Consider the following 23,589-nt stretch of genomic DNA (forward strand, 5'->3'; position numbering starts at 1 on the left):
TATGATTTGGGTAAAAATCATAAAAGGGAGCTGCTGATTTTGAAGTCGGTTCGATTGATTCTCTTTTTGGTAAATTTTGTTGAATAAATTTAAACCCCATAAAAGTGAGGGACAGCTAATTAATTGCTTAATCGCGATGTTTGATTTCCATTATTCAAGTTTGAGGGATTTGTTAGACCACTTTAGAGGCTTGACCACCAAAAGTAAGCAAAGTAATCGCTGTCATTTAGGTATATTTTTTGACTTTTATATTGTATAAAAAAAGAAATTTTTGTTCTTTTTGAAACAATAAATATTATTTAAATTTTTGATAAATTTTGATACTAGCTAGCTACAAATAATTAATTTTTAGATAATTTAAATTAATCCCTAAAATATGCTCGGTTATATATATATATACTTCTGAACAAATTCTTTTTCTTAGTTTAGTTATAGAAAATTGAAGAAAAACTATATTAGAGGTTAGACATCTAATTTCCACGTCGTCCTTATTTCAATTTTACTTGAAATAATCATAACATGATGATTAAGGCTTACAATATACAAATAATTTGGCATTCATTATGTCACGGATAGTCTATAATTATAAACTTATAAGGTGTGTAGCCATATGATACTATGATCCCAAGTTTGGGCCGGGATCTCAGATTTAAGAGTTAATTGTAACAAATCATCTTCCACGCTCAAATAAAAACGTTAAGGTTTGGATTTATGTTTCAAGCGCATAATTGATCTTTTTGTTCATACTTTTTAGTACATGTATATTTTCTATTAAGCTAACAAAAATCGTTTAAGTCTTCTTCGAATTTAAATGTTTCAAGACCGATGAAAAATTCCTTAATATTCTATATATTTTTTTGTAATGAAAGTGAACGACAGTTTTGACTTGGATAGCTTTGTCGACTGACTAATAAATAAGAATAATGTCATTTCAAAGAATTGACTTGCACTCTTAATCAATTTGTCAAATGTAAAAATAAAGACGGAGAGACTAATTTTTGAATTATTAGGAGATGACATTTGCTTATAATTTCTGAATCCGACATAATCACATATTTAATATTTTTTTTTTTTTTGTTAAGGTTACGAGACCTTGGACCTTGAATTGAGAATTTTTAGGTAATCCATATATCTATATATTATCACCATGTAATATTTCTAATTACTCATTCAGTGCTATTATGTATAACGAACATCTGAATAAAATATTGAAAAGCATTCAAAACTGTAAAATTTAGCAGGAAATAATGGTATGAAATGATCGATGAGGGGTGGGCCATGTGTTTGCTGTGAGAGAAGGCCGATTAAAGCATGTGAAACCCTTGTTTAAGTGCCCCCACCTCAAATAAATACATTTATATATCATCAACATTATTTTATATATATATATATATATATAATATTATATCAGTGTTTGTTGTTTTATCAAAAGATATAACTGATTATACTGATCTAGCTCAAATCTTTTAAATTTCACAATATTTTATGTGTTAGATGTCGATCGCTCACATAATCATGATAAAGAATGCATTCCGACACAATATATATATATATATATGTGGGTATAAAAATTTTATATAGGATGCATAGAGAAGGGACCATTAAGTATGTTGCTTATGGTGACAACTAACATGACTACCACATTAAGTCCATCCCGGATAAAGCCTACCGAGGAGACACCAACTTGGACCATTTGCTCCCTCTATTAAATTCCGTAGGTCCCTTATATCTCCCCCATCCCTCCTAAAGGGTTATCGAGTTTCTACACTTAAATCTACGATCCAAATTCTAACACTGCTAGCTAGATAATTGCTCTTTACATGAATATTATCTCAATATAATTGGGTCGTCATCGATTTACACAAATTGCTACAGATAGACTCGCATGTCAAAGAGTTTTGTAACAATTTCAGGCGAGGATTAGCACAACTTGGAAGGAAAATACTGCATGTCTTGCCTCACCTACTAGCTTATCCGACTTCAATCGACAATTCCCGGAATTTTATGTAGTTGTTGTATTTAGATGAAATGATTCGATTTAGATTGAATATATTATTTGGAGAGTAACATCAATGTTGGATATGTTCGAAATCATTATGATTAATAGTAAATCGATAAGAAATCAATTCGAAATCCCCTGAATTATGGGAACTAATTATAGATTGTGTTTAGAATAATGAATATGGAATTGACTCAATTCAAACACAATTTGATTCACATTCTAAAGGCTATCTAGCGATTCAAATTGTTTCCAAATGACTAACTAAATTCATTGTAAGCATCTTTATCGAAATAGGGTAATAACAACTTTCATCCCATAAATATCTCTCGTACGAAATTTTTTATACAGTATATTTTGAAAGAGCATAATTTTTAAATTATTTGTTGAATAAAATTATGGATCCCCAATAAACATTATTGATACCCCCATAAGGATCCGGGTCCTCATCAACCCGGTTTGTTATTTGGATAGCCCAGAACAGAACCAATATGCAAGTCATTTTCCCGAGGACCCGGGCAAATAGCCTCATCTCAGGCACTTCTCCTCTCCCCGGGCAGTCATCATAAGCCCGGGCTATCTACCAATGAGCCGAGAACTCTACTACCCGGGTTACCTCGAGAATTGAACCACACTCGAGTATGATTGATACAGGTCGTCTAATCTGTCAGAACAACTTGGGCTTGGAGTGTCCTAGAAGCCATCAGAAGATAGAGTATGGGCAACCGACTTGCCATACTTAGTAGGTGGCACTGGAATCGAGGTACCTACTACCTTTTCTTCTATAAATAGCAGGTATTAATGTCATTTAAATGAGAAAATCTTTTAATTCTCAAGCATTACACATATTTTCTCTCAAATATTGCTTGTGTTCACCTGAAAAACCTGCTGACTTAAGCATCGGAGTGGCTACGCCGGACACCCCTCCGGCGCCCATTCACGAGGTTACTTTCTTATTTGCAGGTGTTGTTGAAGCCACTATTCTCACTCAAACTTCACAATCACTATAAATTGTTGATTTGATCCGTTGGAGCTCCTTACCCGGCTCATCCATTTCAGTTAGATCACATCATTGGCGCCGTCTGTGGGAAACTTGAGTTCAAGACGTTGATATGGCGCGTACGAGAAGAACCAACCAAGATAATTCTCGCGCCCAGGATGATGGAGGGCAGACTTCAAGACAGGGTGGTCAGGTTAATAATACCGGACCAAATCTCATTACATTAACCTCGGAGGCATTACAAAAGATTGTATCCAATGCCATAAAGCAAGCTATGGCCAGGAAAGAAGTCTCTCATCCTGTTACACCACCCGGAGATAGACAGGGACATGAGCAGGAGCAGGAGAGGAGGGAGGATGAGGGGGCAGGAGAAGACGAGGAATCCAGCGCCGGGTCCAAATCTTCTACCGTGGCAGAGGAGTTGTTGGAGTTGAGACAGAAGATGAAGTTGTTGGAAGGACAGTTGGAGAATCACGGTACTTCCCGGGCTGTCATTAGGGGATGCCCGTTTGCTGAGAACATTGTCCGGGAACCTCTTCCCGGAAATTTCAAGTCTGCAAAGGTGAAAGACTCTGATGGCAACGCAGACTCAGGAGGAGCACCTGGCCAGGTTTGAAAATATGGCCATGTTGCACTGTTACACTGATCGAATCAAGTGTAAGTGTTCCTTACAACACTGGTAGATTCAGCTCAGAGGTGGTTCGAGGGCTTGACTTCCCAAAGCATCAGCTCTTTTGAAGACTTCCATAAAGTGTTTTTACACCATTTCAGCAGCAGTAAAAAGTACAAAAAGACTGCTATTAGTCTTTTTGAAGTTAAGCAGAGCCCAGAAGAGAGTTTAAGGGCTTATATCAGAAGGTTCAACAGAGTGGCCTTGGACGTTCCCACTTGTGCCACTGAAACAAAGACTACTGCATTCACCCAGGGTTTGAGAGAGGGTGAATTCTTCAAGTCACTGACCAAAAAGGTGCCTAGGGATTTCGAGGATCTGTTGTCACAAGCAGAAAAGTACATCAATATGGAGGAGGCCCAAAAACAGAAGAGGGAAGCTGTGAGAAAGGAGAGAGGAGACCGGGTGTCTAAGCCCGAGGAGAGGGGACAGAAGAGGGGCAATACAGGGCACTTTTCTCATCACGTGCCTCTGAAAATTGCCCGGGAAAGGAAAGTACAGGAATGCAGCAGAGATTTAGCCCCGGATCATCAGTTATTCCTGGCCAGAGCCGAAAGGATTTTGCTCTCTTCACAAAGTGTGCCACCATAACACTGAAGATTGCAAAAAATTGAAGGGGAATTATGTCTCACCTTACATCCCGGGACCCAGCAACAATAGCCAGATGCCGAGAGTGCCACCCTGGACGTCTCGGCAACCAGGATTCAGCGTCCGAGAAGGAAGTATGAGGAAAATCCCGAGGATTGAGCCCAGTAGAAGAAGGGAGCCTGAACCTGAAAGGAAAAGGAATTCGCCCCCTGCTACGGGATTGATTAAAATGATATTAAGAGGCTCTACTGATGGAGACTCCAACCGAGCAAGGAAGTCGAGAAGTAGGAGGGAGTGTTTGGAGGTGGAGAGAGCGAGAAGGAGTGAGGCGGTCATCAGTTTTGGCCCGGAAGATTTGGAGGGGGTGAATCTGCCCCACAACGATGCCTTGGTGATCCAAGCCCGAGTGGCAAATTATGATATTCTACGAGTCTTCGTGGACTCGGGCAGCTCTGTTAATGTAATTTTTAAATATGCCTTTATGCAGATGGATTTGCAGGGCTATCACTTGGAGGCTGTGGAAACTGCCCTCTTTGGTTTTGCTGGCCATGTGGTTTACCTGGAAGGGGAGATTGTTTTGCCATTAACCCTGATTTCTCAGGATCTTAAAAAGACGGTGATGACTTCATTTACCGTGGTGGACTCCCCATCATCATATAATATCATTCTGGGAAGGCCGGCTATGAACGAGCTGAGAGCCGTAGCATCCACATACCACCAAAAGATAAAGTTTCCAGTGGGAGCCCGGGTGGGAGAAGTCCGAGGAGATCAGTCATCCTCCCGAAAATGCTATGTGGAGGCAGTCCGGGCTGATCAGAGCAAGACCAAGAGGAAGGGAAAAAGGCAAAGGTGGATGGAGTAGAAGGGGGAGTGATGGAAAGAGGAGAGGTGCATTTTGTAGCAGAAGAGGAGCAGGAAGTGGTAGAAATCGGACCAGGCCAACAAATCCGGGTTGCTCGGGATCTCAGCATATCCACCCGAATTAGTCTGGTTAACTGTTTAAAAGCTAATATTCATGTGTTTGTCTGGTCCCAACAGTAGTTGACAGGGATTTCTCCCCTGGTAGCGGAGCACCAATTGAACATCCTCCCGGGATCTCACCCGGTGAAGCAAAAAAAGAGACACTTTGGTCCTGAAAAGGACAAAGTTATTGATGAGCAAGTAAAAGAGCTCCTGAAGGCTGGCCATATTCGAGAGATTCAATTCCCTTCATGGCTCTCGAATGTTGTCTTGGTGCCCAAGTCTACCGAGAAGTGGCGCATGTGTGTAGATTTCCGCGATCTTAATAAAGCTTGTCCCAAGGATCATTATCCTCTGCCCCGCATTGATCAGTTGGTGGACTCCACATCGGGCTTCGAATTGCTAAGCTTCATGGACGCGTACCAGGGGTATCATCAAATCCCCCTGGCCATGAGTGATCAAGATAAAGTCCAGCTTCATTACCTTGGGAGGTACATTTTGTTATATTGTAATGCCTTTCGGGTTGAAGAATGCAGGGGCTACTTACCAGCGTCTGATGAACAGAGTCTTCGAGAAGCAGTTGGGGCGAAATGTGGAAGTCTATGTGGATGATATTCTGGGCAAAACCCGGGAGGTTGCAAGCTTTATTGGTGATCTTGAAGAAACTTTTGCCACTCTTATGCAATACGGGATCAAGCTTAACCCTGCCAAGTGTATTTTTGGCGTAAAGAGTGGCAAATTCTTGGGATTCATATTGACCGATTGAGGGATCGAGGTGAATCAGGAGAAAGTCAAGTCTGTGTTGTACATGTCATCTCCCCAATCCGTCAAGGAAGTACAGAAGTTGACCGGGAGTATTGCTTCCCTGTCCCGATTTATTTCCCGGTCAGCGCATAGAAGTTATCCTTTCTTTCAAGTCTTGAGGAAGGCCCGGCAATTTGGATGGGATGATAAATGTGAACAGGCCTTCCAGGACTTGAAAATTCATCTGGCAGAACTCCCTGTATTGGTGAAGCCGGATCCCGGGGATAAATTATATGTCTATTTATCTACCACGGAGTAGGCTGTCAGCTCGGTTTTAATAAAAGAAGAGAGCTCCGATCAAAAGCCTGTTTATTATGCCAGTCATGCTCTAAGAGGACCCGAGCTCCGGTACAGTAAAGTAGAGAAGATTGCTATTGCCTTGGTCATAACTGCCCGAAAGCTAAGGCCTTACTTCCTGTCACATCAAATAGTTGTTCTTACCAATAGTCTTCTTGGCAGGATCATGACTCACTCTGAGGTGTCCGGGCGTATGGTCAAGTGGACAGTAGAGTTGGGGGAGTATGACATTGAATACAAACCTCGGGTAGCCATCAAAGCGCAAGCTCTGTCAGATTTTTTATCCGAGATAGTCCAACCCAATGAAGAGGAAGTATGGAGAGTATTCGTGGATGGGGCGTCTAGCTTTGCCGGATGTGGAGTAGGGGTTGTGATAATATCTCCCCCGGGAGAAAAGATTAAACTGGAACTTAGAATTGACTCCCGGATAACTAACAATGAAGCTGAGTATGAGGCTGTCCTGGCTGGTATTCAAGCTGTCCGGGAAGTCGGGGCTTCCCGGATTATTCTATATTCCGATTCGCAACTCATCACTCAACAAATAAAGGGCGTGTATGAGGCTAAGGATGACAGGATGCTAAAATATTTACAGCTCATTAAAGCCCGAGCAGAAGTTTTTGCGGATTGGGGTATTGAACAAATACCCCGGGAAGAGAATAGTGAGGCAGATACTCTGGAAAAAATGACTGTTTTTTTGTCAGAGGTAAATACCCGGGAGGACTTGCGTGTTTCCCGTTTAATCCTTTCTACTGAGGAAGAAATGTTACCAGAGCTAGAGGACTCCTGGATGACACCTCTGATCAAGTTTATGGTAAATAATGAGTTGCCCGAAGACAGAGCCCGAGCTCTGAAAACTAAGAGACAAGCTCCGAGGTTTGTTCTCTTAAATAATATTTTGTACAGGAGATCATTCCAGGGACCTCTTTTGAAATACTTATCTGAGAAAGAGGTGGATTATGTACTCCAAGAAATTCATGAAGGTTGTTGTGCTGAGCACATTGGGGGAATGTCTTTGGCCCCAAAAACAATGCTTGCTGGTTTCTGGTGGCCAACTTTAAGTCAAGATGCTGCTGGGGTGGTCCGAGCTTCTGAAGGCTGTCAACATCATTCAAATTTTAAGCACCGTCCGGCTACCCTCATGAAGCCTATCTGGGACATCTTGCCCCTTTGATCAATGGGGCATGGATATTGTGGGCCCTTTCCCCATTGCCCGGGCTCAGAAAAAATTCTTGTTAGTAGCTGTTGACTACTTCGCCAAATGGGTAGAAGCTGAGCCTTTGGCAAAAATTACTGAGCAGGAAGTACTGAAGTTTTTGTGGAAAAGCATCGTGTGCCGATTTGGAGTGCCCAGGAGACTAATCTCAGATAATGGGAGACAATTTCAGGGCAGAGAAATCACATCATGGTGCCGAGAGATGAAGATCACTCAGTCTTTCACCTCTGTTGCCTATCCTCAAGCAAATGGCCAAACAGAGGTAGTCAACAGAATCATTGTACAAGCATTGAAATCATATAACAAAAAAGTCTGCATCCGAGACTTCCAAGTCGGGGATCTAGTCATGAAAAAAGTCAACCCTGCTGGGGAAGTTGGGAAGCTGGAAGCTCGGTGGGAAGGACCTTATAAAATCACTCGGAGAGTCAGCTCGGGATCTTTTTATCTAGAAGATGCGCAAGGGGCGCTCTCTCAAAAGATCTTGGAATGTATTTAATTTAAAGCAGTACTATGCATGACGGATGTAATTATTTGATTGATAAAATAAATGAAAGGAATATTTTCTCAGAGCGTGTTCTAAATACTTCTATTATCAAGTCCCGGGACATCTTCCCCGGCCCAAGGCTCCGTACTTTGGTTCTAAAAAAGCCCAGGGCACTACACCCTGGATCGGGACACCACACCTCGACCATTCCCAAGTCCCAGGACATGTTCTCCGGCCCAAGGCTCCGTACCTTGGTTCTAAAAAAGCCCAGGGCATTACACCCTGGCTCAGGGCACCACACCTCGACCATTTCCAAGTCCCGGGACATGTTCCACGGCCCAAGGCTCCGTACCTTGGTTCTTAAAAGCCCAGGGCACTACACCCTGGCTCGGGGCATCATACCTCGACCATTACCAAGTCCCGGGACATGTTCCCCGGCCCAAAGCTCCGTACCTTGGTTCTAAAAAAGCCCAGGGCACTACACCCTGGCTCGGGGCGCCACACCTCGACCATTCCCAAGTCCCGGGACATGTTCCCCGGCCCAAGGCTCCGTATCTTGGTTCTTAAAAGCCCAGAGCACTACACACTGGCTCGGGGCACCACACCTCGACCATTTCCAAGTCCCGGGACATGTTCCCCGGCCCAAGACTCCGTACCTTGGTTCTTAAAAGCCCAGGGCACTACACCGTGGCTCGGGGCACCACACATCGACCATTCACAAGTCCCGGGACATGTTCTCCGACCCAAGGCTCCGTACCTTGGTTCTAAAAAAAATCCCAGGGCACTACACCCTGGCTTGGTGCACCACACCTCGACCATTCCCAAGTCCCGGGACATGTTCCCCAGCCCAAGGCTCCGTACCTTGGTTCTTAAAAGCCCAGGACACTACACTCTGGCTCGGGACACCGCACCTCGACCAGTCTAAACCCCGAAATATGCTCTATTAACCAACTTTTCTAATTGGTATACGCGCCAAGTTTTATATCCGGGTTTTAGGTTGCTTATATCTGAGTCACTTGCGGAGTATGAGGCATTTTATGCATTACGAGGATCAAGATCCTGGGTACTTATTTGAAGTTTCCGGTTAATTCGCAACACTTAGAAAAATTTCTGGTTATTTTCATGCAAGCAGTTATATCACCCTAGTTATTGAAAGACTTATCAAGATATGACTGCAGAGAAGATAAAGGGAAAATGAAATTTGCATTAATAAGAGCCCGAGGGCCGAAAAGTTACAAGACAGGAAAAGATAAGAAAATACAAATACTAGTCTATGTCTACGTGTTCAGGCCCGGGCTGCTCTTCTTGGGCCGCCTTCTTTTCCTCCTCACCATCCTTGGAAAGGGATGCAATGGCCAGACCAAAATCTGGAAAATTTTCCTTATCTTGGGGCAAGAGTCCGGCTTCCTCAAATTGTTCCCGGCATCTTATCTATATGCCTGGGTGGTGGGAGAGCCCGGCATCTTATCTATAAGCCCGGGTGGTGCGAGAGCCCGGCATCTTATCTATACGTTCGGGTTACACGAGAGCCCGCCATCTTATCTATGAGCTCGGGTGGTGTGAGAACCCGGTATCTTATTTTGAGCACGGGAGATACAAGTCCCCGACACTTTATTTTAAGCTCAGGAAGCATTAAGTCCGGGCATGTTAATTTTACTTGCCGATTATATATTACCCAATTTGCATTAATTCTTTTGCAGAAGATTAAAGAAACAAAGTACGATAATTGAAATTTTATTAAGAAAATATTCGATGCCATGTTAGGGGATCCATTATCGAAGATACAGAGTCTTGCCACCTAGCTATCCAATCGGTCAATTCATGAATCCGAAGATTGGTAAAGGACTCGGCAGTCAAGATCTTGTCTAGCTGATGCCATTCCTTCCACAGTATCGCATGCAGCAGAACTTGATTAGTAACAAGATCTGCAACTCGATCTACTTCAAACTCTCGCTTATATTTCCTCGTCCTTGCTCTTTGAGCACGATTAAGAGCCAAACCATTTTGGTGCGCGTTGTTGAGATCCTGAATCTTGTACCAGGTAGACATGACATTCACCCAGATGTACTCTTCAATCGTCTTCTTTAGTTCCTCCAGATGAGGACGCATTTCGTGGGTTACTAGGACGTGTGTACTACTGCAAGCAGTGGAATCACTTGAAGACATATTAAACTGATACTCACATTCCATGTCTATCCTCTTATTTATAGACAAGTGGCATTTAATGTGGAGGAAGTTGGAAGGTCACAAATCATGTGAAACGCCTTCTCATTTGTTTAGGAGAAGGAAGCCAATCGTAGCCGTTAATCTATAAATACTGCGAACGTTTAGGATGAATTGTACTGGGCAATCGAAAGGACGTGCAAAAATATCGATGAGACAAGATCATTACTACCTCGGAATATTAAACGTTTTTCGACAGGAATTTAATGCTGATTCATGCATAATTATGATACCACATCATAGCCCGGGAGATTTGAGACCCCGGCATCGTATTTTATAGCCCGGGAATTTGAGGCCCCGGCATCGTATTTTATAGCGCGGGAGATTTGAGGCCCTGACATCTTATCGAAATCCCAGGAGATTTAAGTCCCCAGTACTTTATTTTGAGCTCGGGGAACATTAAATCATGTCATTTCAGTTGATTAGTCATCGGTTATTCATCTTCAAATGATTTCATCGGGTCATTTATCAAGAAATAAAAAGACATAAATAAACCAAAATAACTTTTTATTCATTTGAAGGAAATTTTTCGGATTACATTAAAATACTCTTCCTCTACAGAGGCCATCCACTTGATCATCAAGCTCTTCACAGAGCTACCAGTGAACGCCTTGATAAAGCTGGCAGAATCGGCAATGTTCTGCAGCGTCTTCCTTTCCTTATAAAGCATTAGCTAGAGGACATAGTCGTCCTCAAAAAGATTTACCGTATCGGAAACGTGCAAACGTTCCCGATATTTCTCAAGCTTCGCCACCTAGCCGAGGAGTGGTAGCTTCTCCACATTCGTAAAGGAACTGCAGTCCTTGCAGCTCCTCCCAGTAATTAAGGATCTTTTGGAAGACTTCATCTTCCAATTCAGATTTTCGCTTCTCGAAAGCTTCGTTCATGAACTCTTCTGCCATATCGGGAGCCTTCGAATTACTTGAACCTGCCATTGCACTTCTCGGATAATAAATTGCTGGAGTGAAGGAAAATAGGTAGGTGGGTTACTATATATAAGGAAAGGAATTAATCTCCACCGTGGATCCGAATCTAATCGGACGATCAGAAGGAGTCTAGGAAATTGTGCATGCAGGTGAAAAGACATGTACGGATATCGAGGAAACAGGCTCATTATTACCTCGGAATACGAACGATTTTCGGCGGTATCAATACTAACGCATGCGTCATAATGACATCCTCTTGGACTTCTCGAGAATACTAAACGGCACAATAATCTAAAGCCCGGGTTGTATCAGACCCCTGGTATCCCATTTCTTATATGGGATATTTAAGGCCCCCGATGCTCTTACACATTCCGAGTTGTGTGACAACAGAAGAACAAGTACGACTGATCGGGACAGCGAGTCAAGCTCTAGCCCGACTATTTTAGGGATGGGTGGTGATACCCCCATAAGGATCCGGGTCCTCATCAACCCGGTTTGTTATTTGGATAGCCAAGAACAGAACCAATATGCTAGTCATTTTCCCGAGGACCCGGGCAAATAGCCTCATCTCAGGCACTTCTCCTCTCCCCGGGCAGTCATCATAAGCCCGGGCTCTCTACCAATGAGCCGGGAACTCTACTACCCGGGTTATCTCGAGAATTGAACCACACTCGAGTATGATTGATACAGGTCGTCTAATCTGTCAGAACAACTTGGGCTTGGAGTGTCCTAGAAGCCATCAGAAGATAGAGTATGGGCAACCGACTTGCCATACTTAGTAGGTGGCACTGGAATCGAGGTATCCTACTATCTTTTCTTCTATAAATAGCAGGTATTAATGTCATTTAAAGGAGAAAATATTTTAATTCTCAAGCATTACACATATTTTCTCTCAAATATTGCTTGTGTTCACCTGAAAAACCTGCTGACTTAAGCATCGGAGTGGCTACGCCGGACACCTCTCCGGCGCCCATTCACGAGGTTACTTTCTTATTTGCAGGTGTTGTTGAAGCCATTATTCTCACTCAAACTTCCCAATCACTATAAATTGTTGATTTGATCCGTTGGAGCTCCTTACCTGACTCATCCATTTCAGTGAGATCACATCAATTATCATAAGATTATTATTCATATTCGTGTGTGACTTGAAAGCTCGATATGTTTACATTGAGGGCTAATTAGTTGTTGAAGGTCAATGAAAGTCACATATGCCCGATATATATTGAAAACAGAGATTATAAATGCATGTAAACTCCACTATTTTCAAATTTAAAAAATTTGGTTATATCGATTAATTCGGTTCGGTTACGGTTTTCAAAGTTTTGAAATCGGTTAACCGAATTAACCGATATAATAAATACTATTATTTAATAAAATTTTATTATTTATCAATTTTTATATATATTTAAATTTTTAATTTTAAAATCAACTCTTATTCTAATCTAATTCTAATTGCCTTGGCTTTCTCGTTCTCACTTCTCTATTCTCCACTCTTGACTTCATCGCTCGTCACCGGTCGAGACGATGTCTGCCCATGTTGTGTTATTTTATAAAAATATATGTATTAATTGTATTCAAACAAAACTTATACATTTTTTGATGTGTGTGATTTTATATTTTTATGCATCTGTGTAGACCGTAGTGTTCAAGAAAAATTACATATATAATTAAAGTTAAATCACAATTTTTTTTAAATCTAATCGGTTAATTCGGTTACCGAATTCGGTTCGATTTTCATCGGTTACGAAAATTATTTCGGTCGATTCGGTTATGGACAAATATTTCGATTCGATTCGGTTATGGCTAATTCGGTTCGGTCAGTAATCGAACCGACCGAATGATCACCCATATGTGCGCATCGGTTAAAGTGAGTCCACATATTAGATGTATAGGACGTGATGTATAGAACGTCATCTTAACTAGCTAATACTTACAAGATAATCGTCGGATCAATATATATATACATATATATTGAAATTTTCTTGTTTTTTTGGAGGATGTATACCGCATCCTAGAAAGGTTACTATTCCAGATTTTACATTAAATACTAGTGAATTTAGTCTCTTTGTAATATCTAATCATTATCCCATCAAGGTGATGACAGTCATAAATAACTTTGGATATATCTTTGCTCAAGAACTAGGGTTACAATACCCCACTTTGTTTAAGCTTTGTTCGTCTCCGAACCGGACTCATCGGTTCAAGTCCTGATTATGGAAGACCAAATATTTATCATCGTCCCTCACTTTCAAATGAAAACTATTCTAAAGTTCACACAAAATTTTCCTCTTTTATTTTAATCTCATAATTAATAAGTCGAGACTTTTCATACACAGCTAGATATACTATAGGTGAAATTTATTTTTATTTTCCATTTAGCATAGAAGATTCTCATGTGAAGATCAAGTTTTCATTTTTTGTCGTGCTATCAGTTAATATACGATTTTTAGTATAATAAGTTGCATTTTTTTCAATTTTAAATTTTTTTCAAGTAAACGATGATGTTACACTAGAAAATGTTAGATATCGATCCTTTGAAAAAAAAAATCAAATTATAAAAGACCAAATTAATGAATTAAGATCCGTTGAACGAAAAATACAAATTTTGACAGATCAATTTCAAGTTTCTAGAGGAATCGAGCCAAATTTTGCACACTTATGGACAAATCACATCAAGTTTACAAAGATGATAGATCTACATGCAAACAATAATGATTGATCGAAAATATGATTCTTGTTCGGTTTTATATCGAGAACAATAATACCATATTTGGTTAATTGATTGTATAATATATATTTTATGCGTAAGCTTTATGATTTTTTTCAAACGCTTCCCCCGAATTATTGAAACTGGCTATCATTTTCACGACTTCTATGCATATATGTGATATTTTTGTGTTATTTTTTAATTTAATATCTGATTAAGTCGAATTTCTTTAAAAATATCCCTATAACAATCCATTTAAAAATTTATTAGTAAGTTTATTGTGAGACAGTCTCACGAATCTTTATCTGTAAGATGAGCCAACTATGCCCATATTTAAATAAGAAGTAATACTTTCAAGATAAAAAGTAATACATTTTCGTACTCCAAATAGGATCGTGAGGTCATCTCACAAAAGTTTTTATGTAAATATAAAAAGTAAATAACATTAAGAACTTAGAAAATATCTTCGTCGGTTTCCAAATAACAAATAAAAATAATGTAAATCAAGGGAGAGCTCATAAACTCCCTAAACTAACCCCATTTAAAGTGAATTCGTAAATATTCATGGATAACATAAAATATTATGTTTCGACCTCGGAGTCAACTTATGGAAAGATAGAAGCCTTAAATCAAAGACAATTGTACATATAATTTTAATTTAAAATTAAAAATAAGCATAAAACTCAATTTTTTTCGAAGAAATCGTACTCATCTCGATCGTGCCCCCTTAAATAATCAATATAACTTGACAAAAAAATTTATCAAAATTTTGATATGTTTCACATATTTATGATTTAAGGTCCCATGCAAGCTTGTTCTAGTCTTTCATGTTTCTTTCAGATGTAGCCAATATTTGTCAACATTTATGGTAATCGATGCTGTCACAAGTAACAATCAAGCATGTAGTGTAGCAACGTCAAATGATCCGAGCATGGGAGCTGATAAATTTCCACACAATTATTTAAAAATCCATCAATTTCAACCCAATTCGTGACTCCTTGTTCTATCTTAACTAGCCTTATATTACATGGGACTACTCCAGCCAGCTGAGATTGATGTCGATTATTTTGTTTGAACTCACTTTAATGCTCTAGCTACGTATTAATTAATTATTTCCCATTTTCATTTCAACTTGCAAGAAAATTTCAAGGCTTTATCTTGCATTTAAGTATCAATCAAGTCGATACGGATTTGATGTATAATTCAGTATCTAACACATCATAGAGTAGGTCTCTTGTAAGACGATCTCACGAATCTTTATCTGTGAGACGGATCAACCATACCGATATTCACAATAAAAAATAATAATTTTTCATGAATGATCCAAATAAGAGACTCGTCTCACAAAATACAACTCGTGAGACCATCTCACAAAATACGACTCGTGAGCACGTCTCACACAAGTGTTTGTCCACATCATAATAAGATGAATCATATATGTATTTTAGTACATACAACACAGTAAAATATTATCAAGAAAGTTAATTTTCCTCACATATGGGAACATTCATTACACATTTGTATATTTTATAAGCGACTTGGTCATTGGAAAACTTATCTAGAATGAAGATCTTTTTAACAACAATTTAGGTCATTGGTGAGAAAATTATGGTCATATTGCCACCAAAATCGAAGAAATGGCACGAACTCTTGTCTTGTGGAGGAAAAGATTTGTACCAAAGAAGAGGAACACTAATGATCAACCAAATGATTAACATTTGATGATCATGTTGGCACATCCGAATCATCCTGATCATATAATTTCAAATTTCAAGTTAGTTGGGATCAAAATTATTTTTGTATGTAACTCTCTTTTTTTTGGCATTTCAATAAAAGTAACAAATATATGTTTATTTTTGTTGCCACTAAGGAAACCATGGTACATGGCTTATTCCCACCATGTTCATGTGTCTCCTCAAAAGGAAAATTTAACAAAGTTGAGAGAAATTTATAGTGGGCCTATTGGCCCATATGGTCTTATTGAAGCGTAAAACTTAGTGTTTATTAGAGATATAAATGGGCTTTTTTATTATTTTATTGTATTATTCAAATGCGTAAGTTCGCCAAGTGATGTAAGCCCACTTAATTAGCGTAGCTAGGGCCAAATTTGGGTTTAATTTTGGGCTTAAGGCATACACGGCCCAAATAGAACTTTCTTGCTATAGCCCACTTATGGAGAAGGAAGGCCCATTGATTATACTAACAATTAGCTTTTCACTATCGATAATAATAATAAAAAAAAAAAAAAATTTAGCTAGGAGAAATTTATTTAAATTGGATCTCTAACCTGACTTCTCGTCCCAAACTTGAGACATGAGCACATGATAAAGTCCATGCGCACGTGTAACTTTCATTTCATAGATGAAAGTGTTTTCCCGGCCAGTTTACGGCTAGTTGAACTCAATTTTAATTTTAATAAATTTTGGGCTCAGAAATTGAAATCCAGTTACAACAAACTTATTTTGCAAATTAAGTTATAATGTGACTCAAGGTCGGAAAAATCCAATCAATCAGTGCGCGAGTAGACTCGACTCATTCTGGAGTCTGGACCCCTGCTCTCCCCTTTCAATATAACTCAATTTCGAACTGTTACAACCAAAGCCAGTTTACGTCAGTGGTTGAGTACCCTTCCCGCAAATCATGAAAGCTCAGCCTTCTTATGACCTCTTCCCCAACGGCGTTGACGAGCCCTCCTCTTCCTTCCATCTATTTTTGCCTTAGCTTTCTCTTTCAAATTTCTTTCACCCCGTCTTTTATACATTTTGAATGTCACTTGTCTCTCTGCGGCCATTTCCCTTACTTTCTCTGTAATCTCAGCTGCAATTTGTCTGTTATACAGCTTCCTCAGACCTCGCATTAGCTTTGCAAATGTATCAGGCTGAGGCATCAAGCCAGCATCCATCATATCCAAACAGTAAAAGCAAGCGTCTTTCACATGACCATTCGAAAACAGAGCATGAATCCAAATCGTCCATGCATACACATTAAGCTCGCATCCTCTACTTGTCACACAACTCCATACATCTTTAGCCATCTGAATCATCTCTGCTCTCAAAAGGGAATTCAACAGGCCCTTCAAAGTCCCGTACTGGGGAACGGCCAGAAGGCCTCTATTGACCATTTCTTTGAAGTAATCACAAGATTCAACTAAGCATCCTTGCTCAATGAGCCCATTAATCAAAATGACAAAGGTGTCAACTCCAGGGCTGAATCCATTTGTCTCTATTTCGTTCATAACTTTTATAGCTTGTTTAGTCTCCCCAAGCTTGCATGCCAATCTGATTATGATACCATAAATGATCAGGTCAGGCAAAACATCAATCTTCCGCATCTCCTCCAAAAGCTCCTGGCACTCCTCCAATTCTTGCTTTTTCTCATGAGCTAACATGATATGCATATAAGTTGTCTGATTTGGTGTATGCCCTTTCTGTATCATAGCATCTAAAAGCTCGTACCCTTTATCAATCTTGCCCCACTTACAAAAGCCACTTATCAAAGTTGTGTACACAATAATATCAGATTCACACCCAGCATTTTCCATATCCATAAACACTCTCATTGCCTCTACCATTTTTTCTCGAGCACAAAGTGCCTGAATCACGATGGTATGTGAAGTTGCAGTTGGCTCGCAACCACTACTCCTCATCTCTTGCAAAAGATGAAAAGCATCAACCATTTTCCCTGCCCCAGAATATCCTTGAAGCAAATTGTTATAAACTACTATATCAGGCTCAAAACCTGCTTCCCTCATTTTCACCAACACAAATTTTGCTTCCACGAGCTTTCCTTCTTTACACCAACCATACAACAGAGATGTAAAGTGCTTGATAGTTGGGTTGAATCTAATCTTCATATCCTCAAACAGCAAAGCAGCTTCCTTTACACTGCCATTCTTACACAAGGCATCCAACAAGCACCCAAAAACATACTCATCAGGTTCATGCCCATACTTGGGCATCTCGTCCAACACTTCAATAGCCTTTTTCACCATTCTTGCAGAAGCAAATCTCCTCATTAGAACAACAAAAACATCTGGAGTCAGAAGCTGAGGATTTTCTTTCCTCATCTCCTCGAGGAGAGCCCAAACAGCTCCAAATTGTCTCATTTTCCCTAAAACCTTAATAATTGATTTGTACACGTCATAGCTATGCCTGTAACCTGGCTGCTTTGACGCCCACACAAAGAATCTGTATCCTAAATTCCCAGCATCACCACAGCGGTTAACAACCCTTTCAGTTAACCCAGCCCTGACCACTATACCAGATTCTTGCAATGCAAGCTCCAATTTCGGGACTCTAGAGTGAAATTTCCGTAATATTCTGTATACCTTTTCAACTTCAGCAGAATATTCATCATAGGGTGGTACCAGACTTTCCTTAGGTAATTCTATTTCATTCTTGAGGTGGATGAGACCAAACCCTTCTCTTGGTTCGTGTACTGCTTCGAAGATTCCATTTGGTATGGTTGGATGCTCGGGCTCAAGAGTTTGTGCAATATGTGATGCCACCTGGGGCGAACCCACGAATGAAGAGGCGGAAAAGAGAGAAAAATTCAACAGTTTATGATATTGAAAATAAAGAACAGATAATTTCTTCGAAGCGACTCTCTGCATTTCTATGGCAACAATAAAATTCTAGTATTAGCAACACCGGAGACTGCCAGCTTCGTCGTCTACTACATCGTTTGATCACCCGTTCAATAATTCAATTTCCTTCAACAAAAATTCCAATTCCAAATATTAAAGGAGGCGAAATATCAATTTGAAGTCTTTCTCCTCTAAATCTTTTCCCCCAAATTTTCGTGCCTATATTGGCAAAACCCAAAAACCAATAAATCTCAATCCCAAACTCAGTAAAACAAAAACGATTAGAGATAAGAAATAAAAACAAGAAACACAGTAGAGTAGCACTACAGACCGAACAATTGCAGCAGTCGCTTCAGTTACTCGTGAGACTACTATTCTTTGGAGAGAGAAAAAGGGACGGAGCCAAAATCTTTCTTAGTTGCGCAATCTGCAATTTGCCTTGAGCCTTACAAAATCTGAAAATCACCACAGAAGCAGAAGGATAATGAGGTGCGATTGTTAGCTTAATTTGACGAAAAATAATTCAGTAGGCCACCTGAGAGTAAGACGTATATCTTTAGAACAAACAAAGTAATTTGCTGGACTGGATTTTGACGGTGGCGAGGGAGCTGAGATTTGGCGGTGGCGAGGGCAATAAACAGAAGCCGGTGATGGACATAATTCGCAAGGGGCGGTGCAGGACGGAGGCGGGGAACCAGTTGTATATATTTCCGATTTTCACTTTAAATTGAGTAAAATTCTTTTTCACCGTAAGATTTAAAAATTTATAATTTCCAAGTGATTTCAAACCTCCGGCGGTAGGCCTCTTGAAAAGTTAAATGAAGGGGTCGAGGTCTCCCTTTATTTAACTTTCTCATTATTTTTTTAAAATTTATTAATATATATTTTTTAAAGCAAATTCTAAGATAGACTTAATCGCATCAGAATTATTATTTTTTTTTTTAAAGATGTATAACTTTATCTACAAAAACCAAATAACAAAAATGTAATACGAAACTAGAAACCGACAATCTTTGAAGATCAAACTCTAACTAGAAATATCATGTCTTAGTTTTGAGATCATCGATAACCGAAAAATAGATGAATGATGATCGAGAAATTAAGATCTTTTAAACAGTAAAGTGCATCGCGGATGCTCATAGCTCCAACAATTGTATGAGCTATGAGCACCGCAGATACTACCTACCATGCATGACAATTCTAACAAGACCATGAGAATCACGAAAAAAAAATTCAAAAAAACTGATTTTTTTAAAATAATTTCTTTAAAATAATGAGGCTCGTATGGTTTCAATATAAAAACCAATATCGACAAGGGCATTCTAATTTCTTGAAGTTCATCCCCATGTCAGTAAGTATAATTAGATTACAACAAACTGCAAGACATTTCACTTCAGCCAAAATTTGAAGCGCAAGCCAGCAATTTTAGCACCACCACTGTATAAACAACAGCAGCAAAACACAAGCAGATAAAAAAGAGTGTAAAATACAAGAAATGAGCCGTTCAGTTTCTGGAAAATGAAACACGCAAACGTCCCATCCCGAACATTCTTTATCTATGCTAGCGTCCTCTTTGCTAAAACCGTAGCTCAACTGAAACGAAAAATTAACAAAACAATACAAAATCAGGCTGCTACAGACAGTAGAATTTAGACAAAGTTTTGGTTTAGAATGGTCACTCGAGGAGTTGGTGGTGGCATAATTCTGGGGCAGGCAATGGAAAGGAGTTCACTTCTTGATCGCCTTTAGTTGCTGCAATTACTCCTTGTGCAGGACAAATCTATATGGATATGACTTGAGCTTAGATGTTTACATAATGTGGTAATACACTCAATATGGCAAAACAAATACTTACATCCTTGGACAGAAATTGATCTGGTTGAGATTTTTCACTTACATTCACAGCAGTTAGCTTCCTGTACAGAAACTGAAGGAAGAGTGATATTATTTACAGTAAAAGAAGAATAATTATTGCAAAGACGAATGACATTTTGGCAATGGCCAGATTATTAACAATTTCGGTGTCAGCTTTTATTTATCACTTTATAGACAACAAAAGAAGAGAAGCCAACGGGTCTATATGCCCAAGATTGCTGAGGTAAATAAACTTCAGATATTATAACATCAGACTCAGAAGAAGGAGGGCATTACCTCAACCTGATGTTGCATTGATAGTATATAGTTGATGATTTCGTCAAGCATTACCGCTTTCCCCATGATCTGAAATGGAATGTGAAGCCAGTGATTGGTAATATACTCCAGAGGGAGGTAAACTTAGTTTGTCCCAAGCTCACCTTATCGCATCCTGGAACAAGGCCCTGAAGAAACTTCATTCGCTCGTTTATCCGCTCTCTTCTAATCTATAATACAAACATTTGCAGACATTAACCGATGTTGGATACCGAGAATTCAAGAATTAGATTAAGTAGACATTGATTGAAGCATACTCTTTCGGCAAGGTTGTGTCTGTTGACCGCTTGGTCTCGTTTTAATCTGGTTTCGATGTGATCCTCCTCTGCGGTTTCTGTATTAGCTTTTGGATTTATAAGTCCATTCAGAGCATCAGATTTGTGATCAAGCTGTTCTTTTTTCTCCATGATTTGTTTTTCATTTTTCTTTCGAGATTTTCCAGCATCCTGATCACGATTTGTACCAGATTCTATTAATATTTTGATGACAAAAAAGGTGTACAGGAAAGAAGAGTCATATTTCATTTGAATTTTCTGACCTTGGAGTCTGATAGTTCAGATTCACCACGAGCCACTGTTTTCCTTCTCTTTCGAGAGAACGAGCGCTCTAAGCTTTCCACAAAAGAACCCTTTTGAAATCCCTCACGAGTGTCGGATGCCATTTGATCAAAGAAGTTTCTCGGATTATGAACAGAATCACTAATCTTAGGCACATTTTCATTGCAAAAGACACCGAATTCAATGGTCTCCATCTCCACTAGATGTTTGAAAAGGTCCTCCTCAGTAACAGATACTCGAGTTCCTGGAATATCGTAGAAAGAAAAACTATCAATCTGATCACAAGAGGCAAATGAAGTTACTCTAATAACATCCTCCGTTCGAGGTTCATTTCTTGAATCTGAACCCATTGCTATCCCAACTGTTTCTCTCCCAGCCCTCTCGAAGTTTTAAAGTGTTTTGCATTCAACTCTTGTTATCAAAATCAGGAAAGGAGTAAACGATATGATGCTAAATATTGCTAATCCAAAAAATTTCAAAAACCCATAAAAAGATGCTGAAACAGATTAAAGAATCTGTATTTTAAATGTTTTGACTGAATTTGAAGGGAGGATTAATCTATTAGCTGTAAAAGAGAAACATTTTCCAGACAATGAGCATAGACAAACACCTTTTGCAGCTTTATATAGGCCATGGGGTAGGATAGGTGTATGCAAACAAAACAATATCTATGTGCAAATCCTATCTTCTAGCTGATTATTTCTTAAGCTTCTTAAACATAATCTTCTTGGGAAGATTTTAAATTGGTACAACAAGCCCAATAAATTCTCTCCAACTATGATTGAAGCAGGTCCAAGATCTTAAACAACAAAAATGTGTGCAGATAAAATTTGCCAAACTTTGAAAACATTCAGAATCTTTCTGGAGGGGAATATAACTACAGTTTCTCAGGCCCTTTGTTAGATTTCAAAAGATAATGTATGTAGACCCAATTGGGCTCTAGATATTACTTCACACAAGGCTTTTTAACCCCACTTAAGCACCAAATCCAACTTGTTGCGATGTTAATAAAGTTTCAATTTAGTTATTAAAATATATGTTTTTCTATAATTTTTGTCCTTGCAAATTTTTTTGTAGACATAGACCTTTGAGAGAGTGTTTAGCATAGCTTGTAAGTTTCAAAAAAAAATCTTATAAGTTGTCTTTAGAACTTATAAGCTCTCATAATTTGTTTGATAAAATAAGTGGCAAACCACTTAAAACGTCAAAATAATTTGTTTGACAGCTTATAAATGGTTTTAAAAAAAGTTGAGATATCTCACATTTTTCAAAGAGATTTATTTTTATATTTCACTTCTCAAAAATATCCTTATATATTTTCTTAAATATTCATTTTATCATCATTTCTTAAATCTCCACTTTGTCACTTTATTTTTTTTATCAAATTTAAAATACAGTTTTATTATATATTTTTATTAGGATATAGAAAACAAAAATATTAATATTTAATTGAGTAAATTATTAAATATATTTTTTTAATAAAAAATTTATTTATACATATTAAAAATAATATTAAATATTTTTTTCTACAAGGACATAAATTTTTCTAAATATAAATATAAAATAGATTTATTTATTTAAATATTAAAATTATAAAACTATTTTGGAAACAGAACAACTTATGACAGTAATTTCGGAAAGAAAAAACCATAAAAACTAAACCACTTCCATCCCCTTATATTTTTCTACATGAAAAACATATATTCAATTCCTTCAATGTCACATCATGTTATATCTGTCCATGCCGCAAAAAAAGGCACTCGAGGTCTCATCTGTGCCCCAGGGATCCAAGAATTTACAGTAGTCGTTTGAACCCGAAAATACTTAGATACCGGTTGGGTTATCGCAAAATCGATTTGAGTGGTATTGTTTCCGTCACGGCTATCTTGAGCTGCTTAAACTTGGTTTTCTGGTGCATCAACAGGAACCGAGAAATTTGGAACCTTCAAATCTTCGACGGGTTTAAGATCCGAAGAATGGCAAAAACCATTCTCGCGTAAGTTTTTTCCTTGACCTAGATTAACATGACCTACTTTAGATGCACCCTATTAGTATTCGATTCGACTTATGAACTATTAGGCCATAACTATGAGCTTCAATTCAATCTATAATTTAACATGAGTAATTCTATTAAAACTAACCCGACCATAGGTCAATCTATGCTAAACCACAATATATTTTAAAATAAGACAATCATTTAAATTTAAAATAAAAACATGTTAAAGTCTATCAGATAATCAATTGACCATTTTATATTAAAACATATCGAGAGTAACACTCTTGATATATCATAGACTCGTCTCTATGCGAGTACTACTTCTCCCATCATTGTGGTGTTATTATTAACAATGGTAGTAGTTTAAATCCGTGATGGAGAGAGCTCGAT

The 23,589-nt window shown here is 38.7% G+C and overlaps 3 protein-coding genes across 4 annotated transcripts; 1 reads left to right on the top strand and 2 right to left on the bottom strand.

The window, feature by feature from the left end:
- The first annotated feature begins 6,025 nt into the window (after positions 1-6,025).
- LOC142550286 (uncharacterized) lies at positions 6,026-7,489 on the top strand. The gene is made up of 2 exons (XM_075659514.1): positions 6,026-6,226; positions 6,281-7,489. The coding sequence occupies exons 1-2, from the start codon at positions 6,026-6,028 to the stop codon at positions 7,487-7,489; spliced, it is 1,410 nt and encodes a 469-aa protein (XP_075515629.1).
- An 8,775-nt stretch (positions 7,490-16,264) lies between these two features.
- Positions 16,265-19,274, bottom strand: LOC142549649 (putative pentatricopeptide repeat-containing protein At5g65820). 2 transcript variants are annotated; one of them, XM_075658707.1, is made up of 3 exons: positions 18,992-19,274; positions 18,788-18,911; positions 16,265-18,582 (listed from the first exon to the last, which is right to left on the bottom strand). In XM_075658707.1, exon 3 carries the CDS (start codon positions 18,481-18,483, stop codon positions 16,510-16,512), a length of 1,974 nt encoding a protein of 657 aa, XP_075514822.1. In that variant the 5' UTR covers positions 18,484-18,582; positions 18,788-18,911; positions 18,992-19,274; the 3' UTR covers positions 16,265-16,509. The 2 variants fall into 2 exon arrangements, with proteins under 2 accessions (XP_075514822.1, XP_075514821.1); XM_075658706.1 differs by having other exon boundaries at positions 16,265-18,675; positions 18,992-19,273.
- Positions 19,275-19,736: 462 nt separating this feature from the next.
- LOC142548255 (transcription factor bHLH62-like) lies at positions 19,737-22,099 on the bottom strand. The gene is made up of 7 exons (XM_075656572.1): positions 21,185-22,099; positions 20,904-21,092; positions 20,751-20,816; positions 20,608-20,676; positions 20,312-20,383; positions 20,136-20,236; positions 19,737-20,049 (listed from the first exon to the last, which is right to left on the bottom strand). Exons 1-7 carry the CDS (start codon positions 21,551-21,553, stop codon positions 20,046-20,048), a joined length of 870 nt encoding a protein of 289 aa, XP_075512687.1. The 5' UTR covers positions 21,554-22,099; the 3' UTR covers positions 19,737-20,045.
- Between the last annotated feature and the right edge of the window lie 1,490 nt (positions 22,100-23,589).

This window comes from Primulina tabacum, chromosome 6 (assembly GCF_025594145.1).
Source record: "Primulina tabacum isolate GXHZ01 chromosome 6, ASM2559414v2, whole genome shotgun sequence".
Classification (NCBI taxonomy): domain Eukaryota; kingdom Viridiplantae; phylum Streptophyta; class Magnoliopsida; order Lamiales; family Gesneriaceae; genus Primulina; species Primulina tabacum.

Coding starts and splice junctions, on each gene's coding strand:
- LOC142550286 (XM_075659514.1), top strand. CDS start 6,026: ATGTCATCTCCCCAATCCGTCAAGGAAGTACAGAAGTTGACCGGGAGT. Junction 6,227..6,280: donor TGGCAGAACTCCCTGTATTG/GTGAAGCCGGAT, acceptor ACCACGGAGTAG/GCTGTCAGCTCGGTTTTAAT.
- LOC142549649 (XM_075658707.1), bottom strand. CDS start 18,483: ATGCAGAGAGTCGCTTCGAAGAAATTATCTGTTCTTTATTTTCAATAT.
- LOC142548255 (XM_075656572.1), bottom strand. CDS start 21,553: ATGGGTTCAGATTCAAGAAATGAACCTCGAACGGAGGATGTTATTAGA. Junction 21,093..21,184: donor CTGAACTATCAGACTCCAAG/GTCAGAAAATTC, acceptor AATCGTGATCAG/GATGCTGGAAAATCTCGAAA. Junction 20,677..20,750: donor TTGTTCCAGGATGCGATAAG/GTGAGCTTGGGA, acceptor ATTCCATTTCAG/ATCATGGGGAAAGCGGTAAT.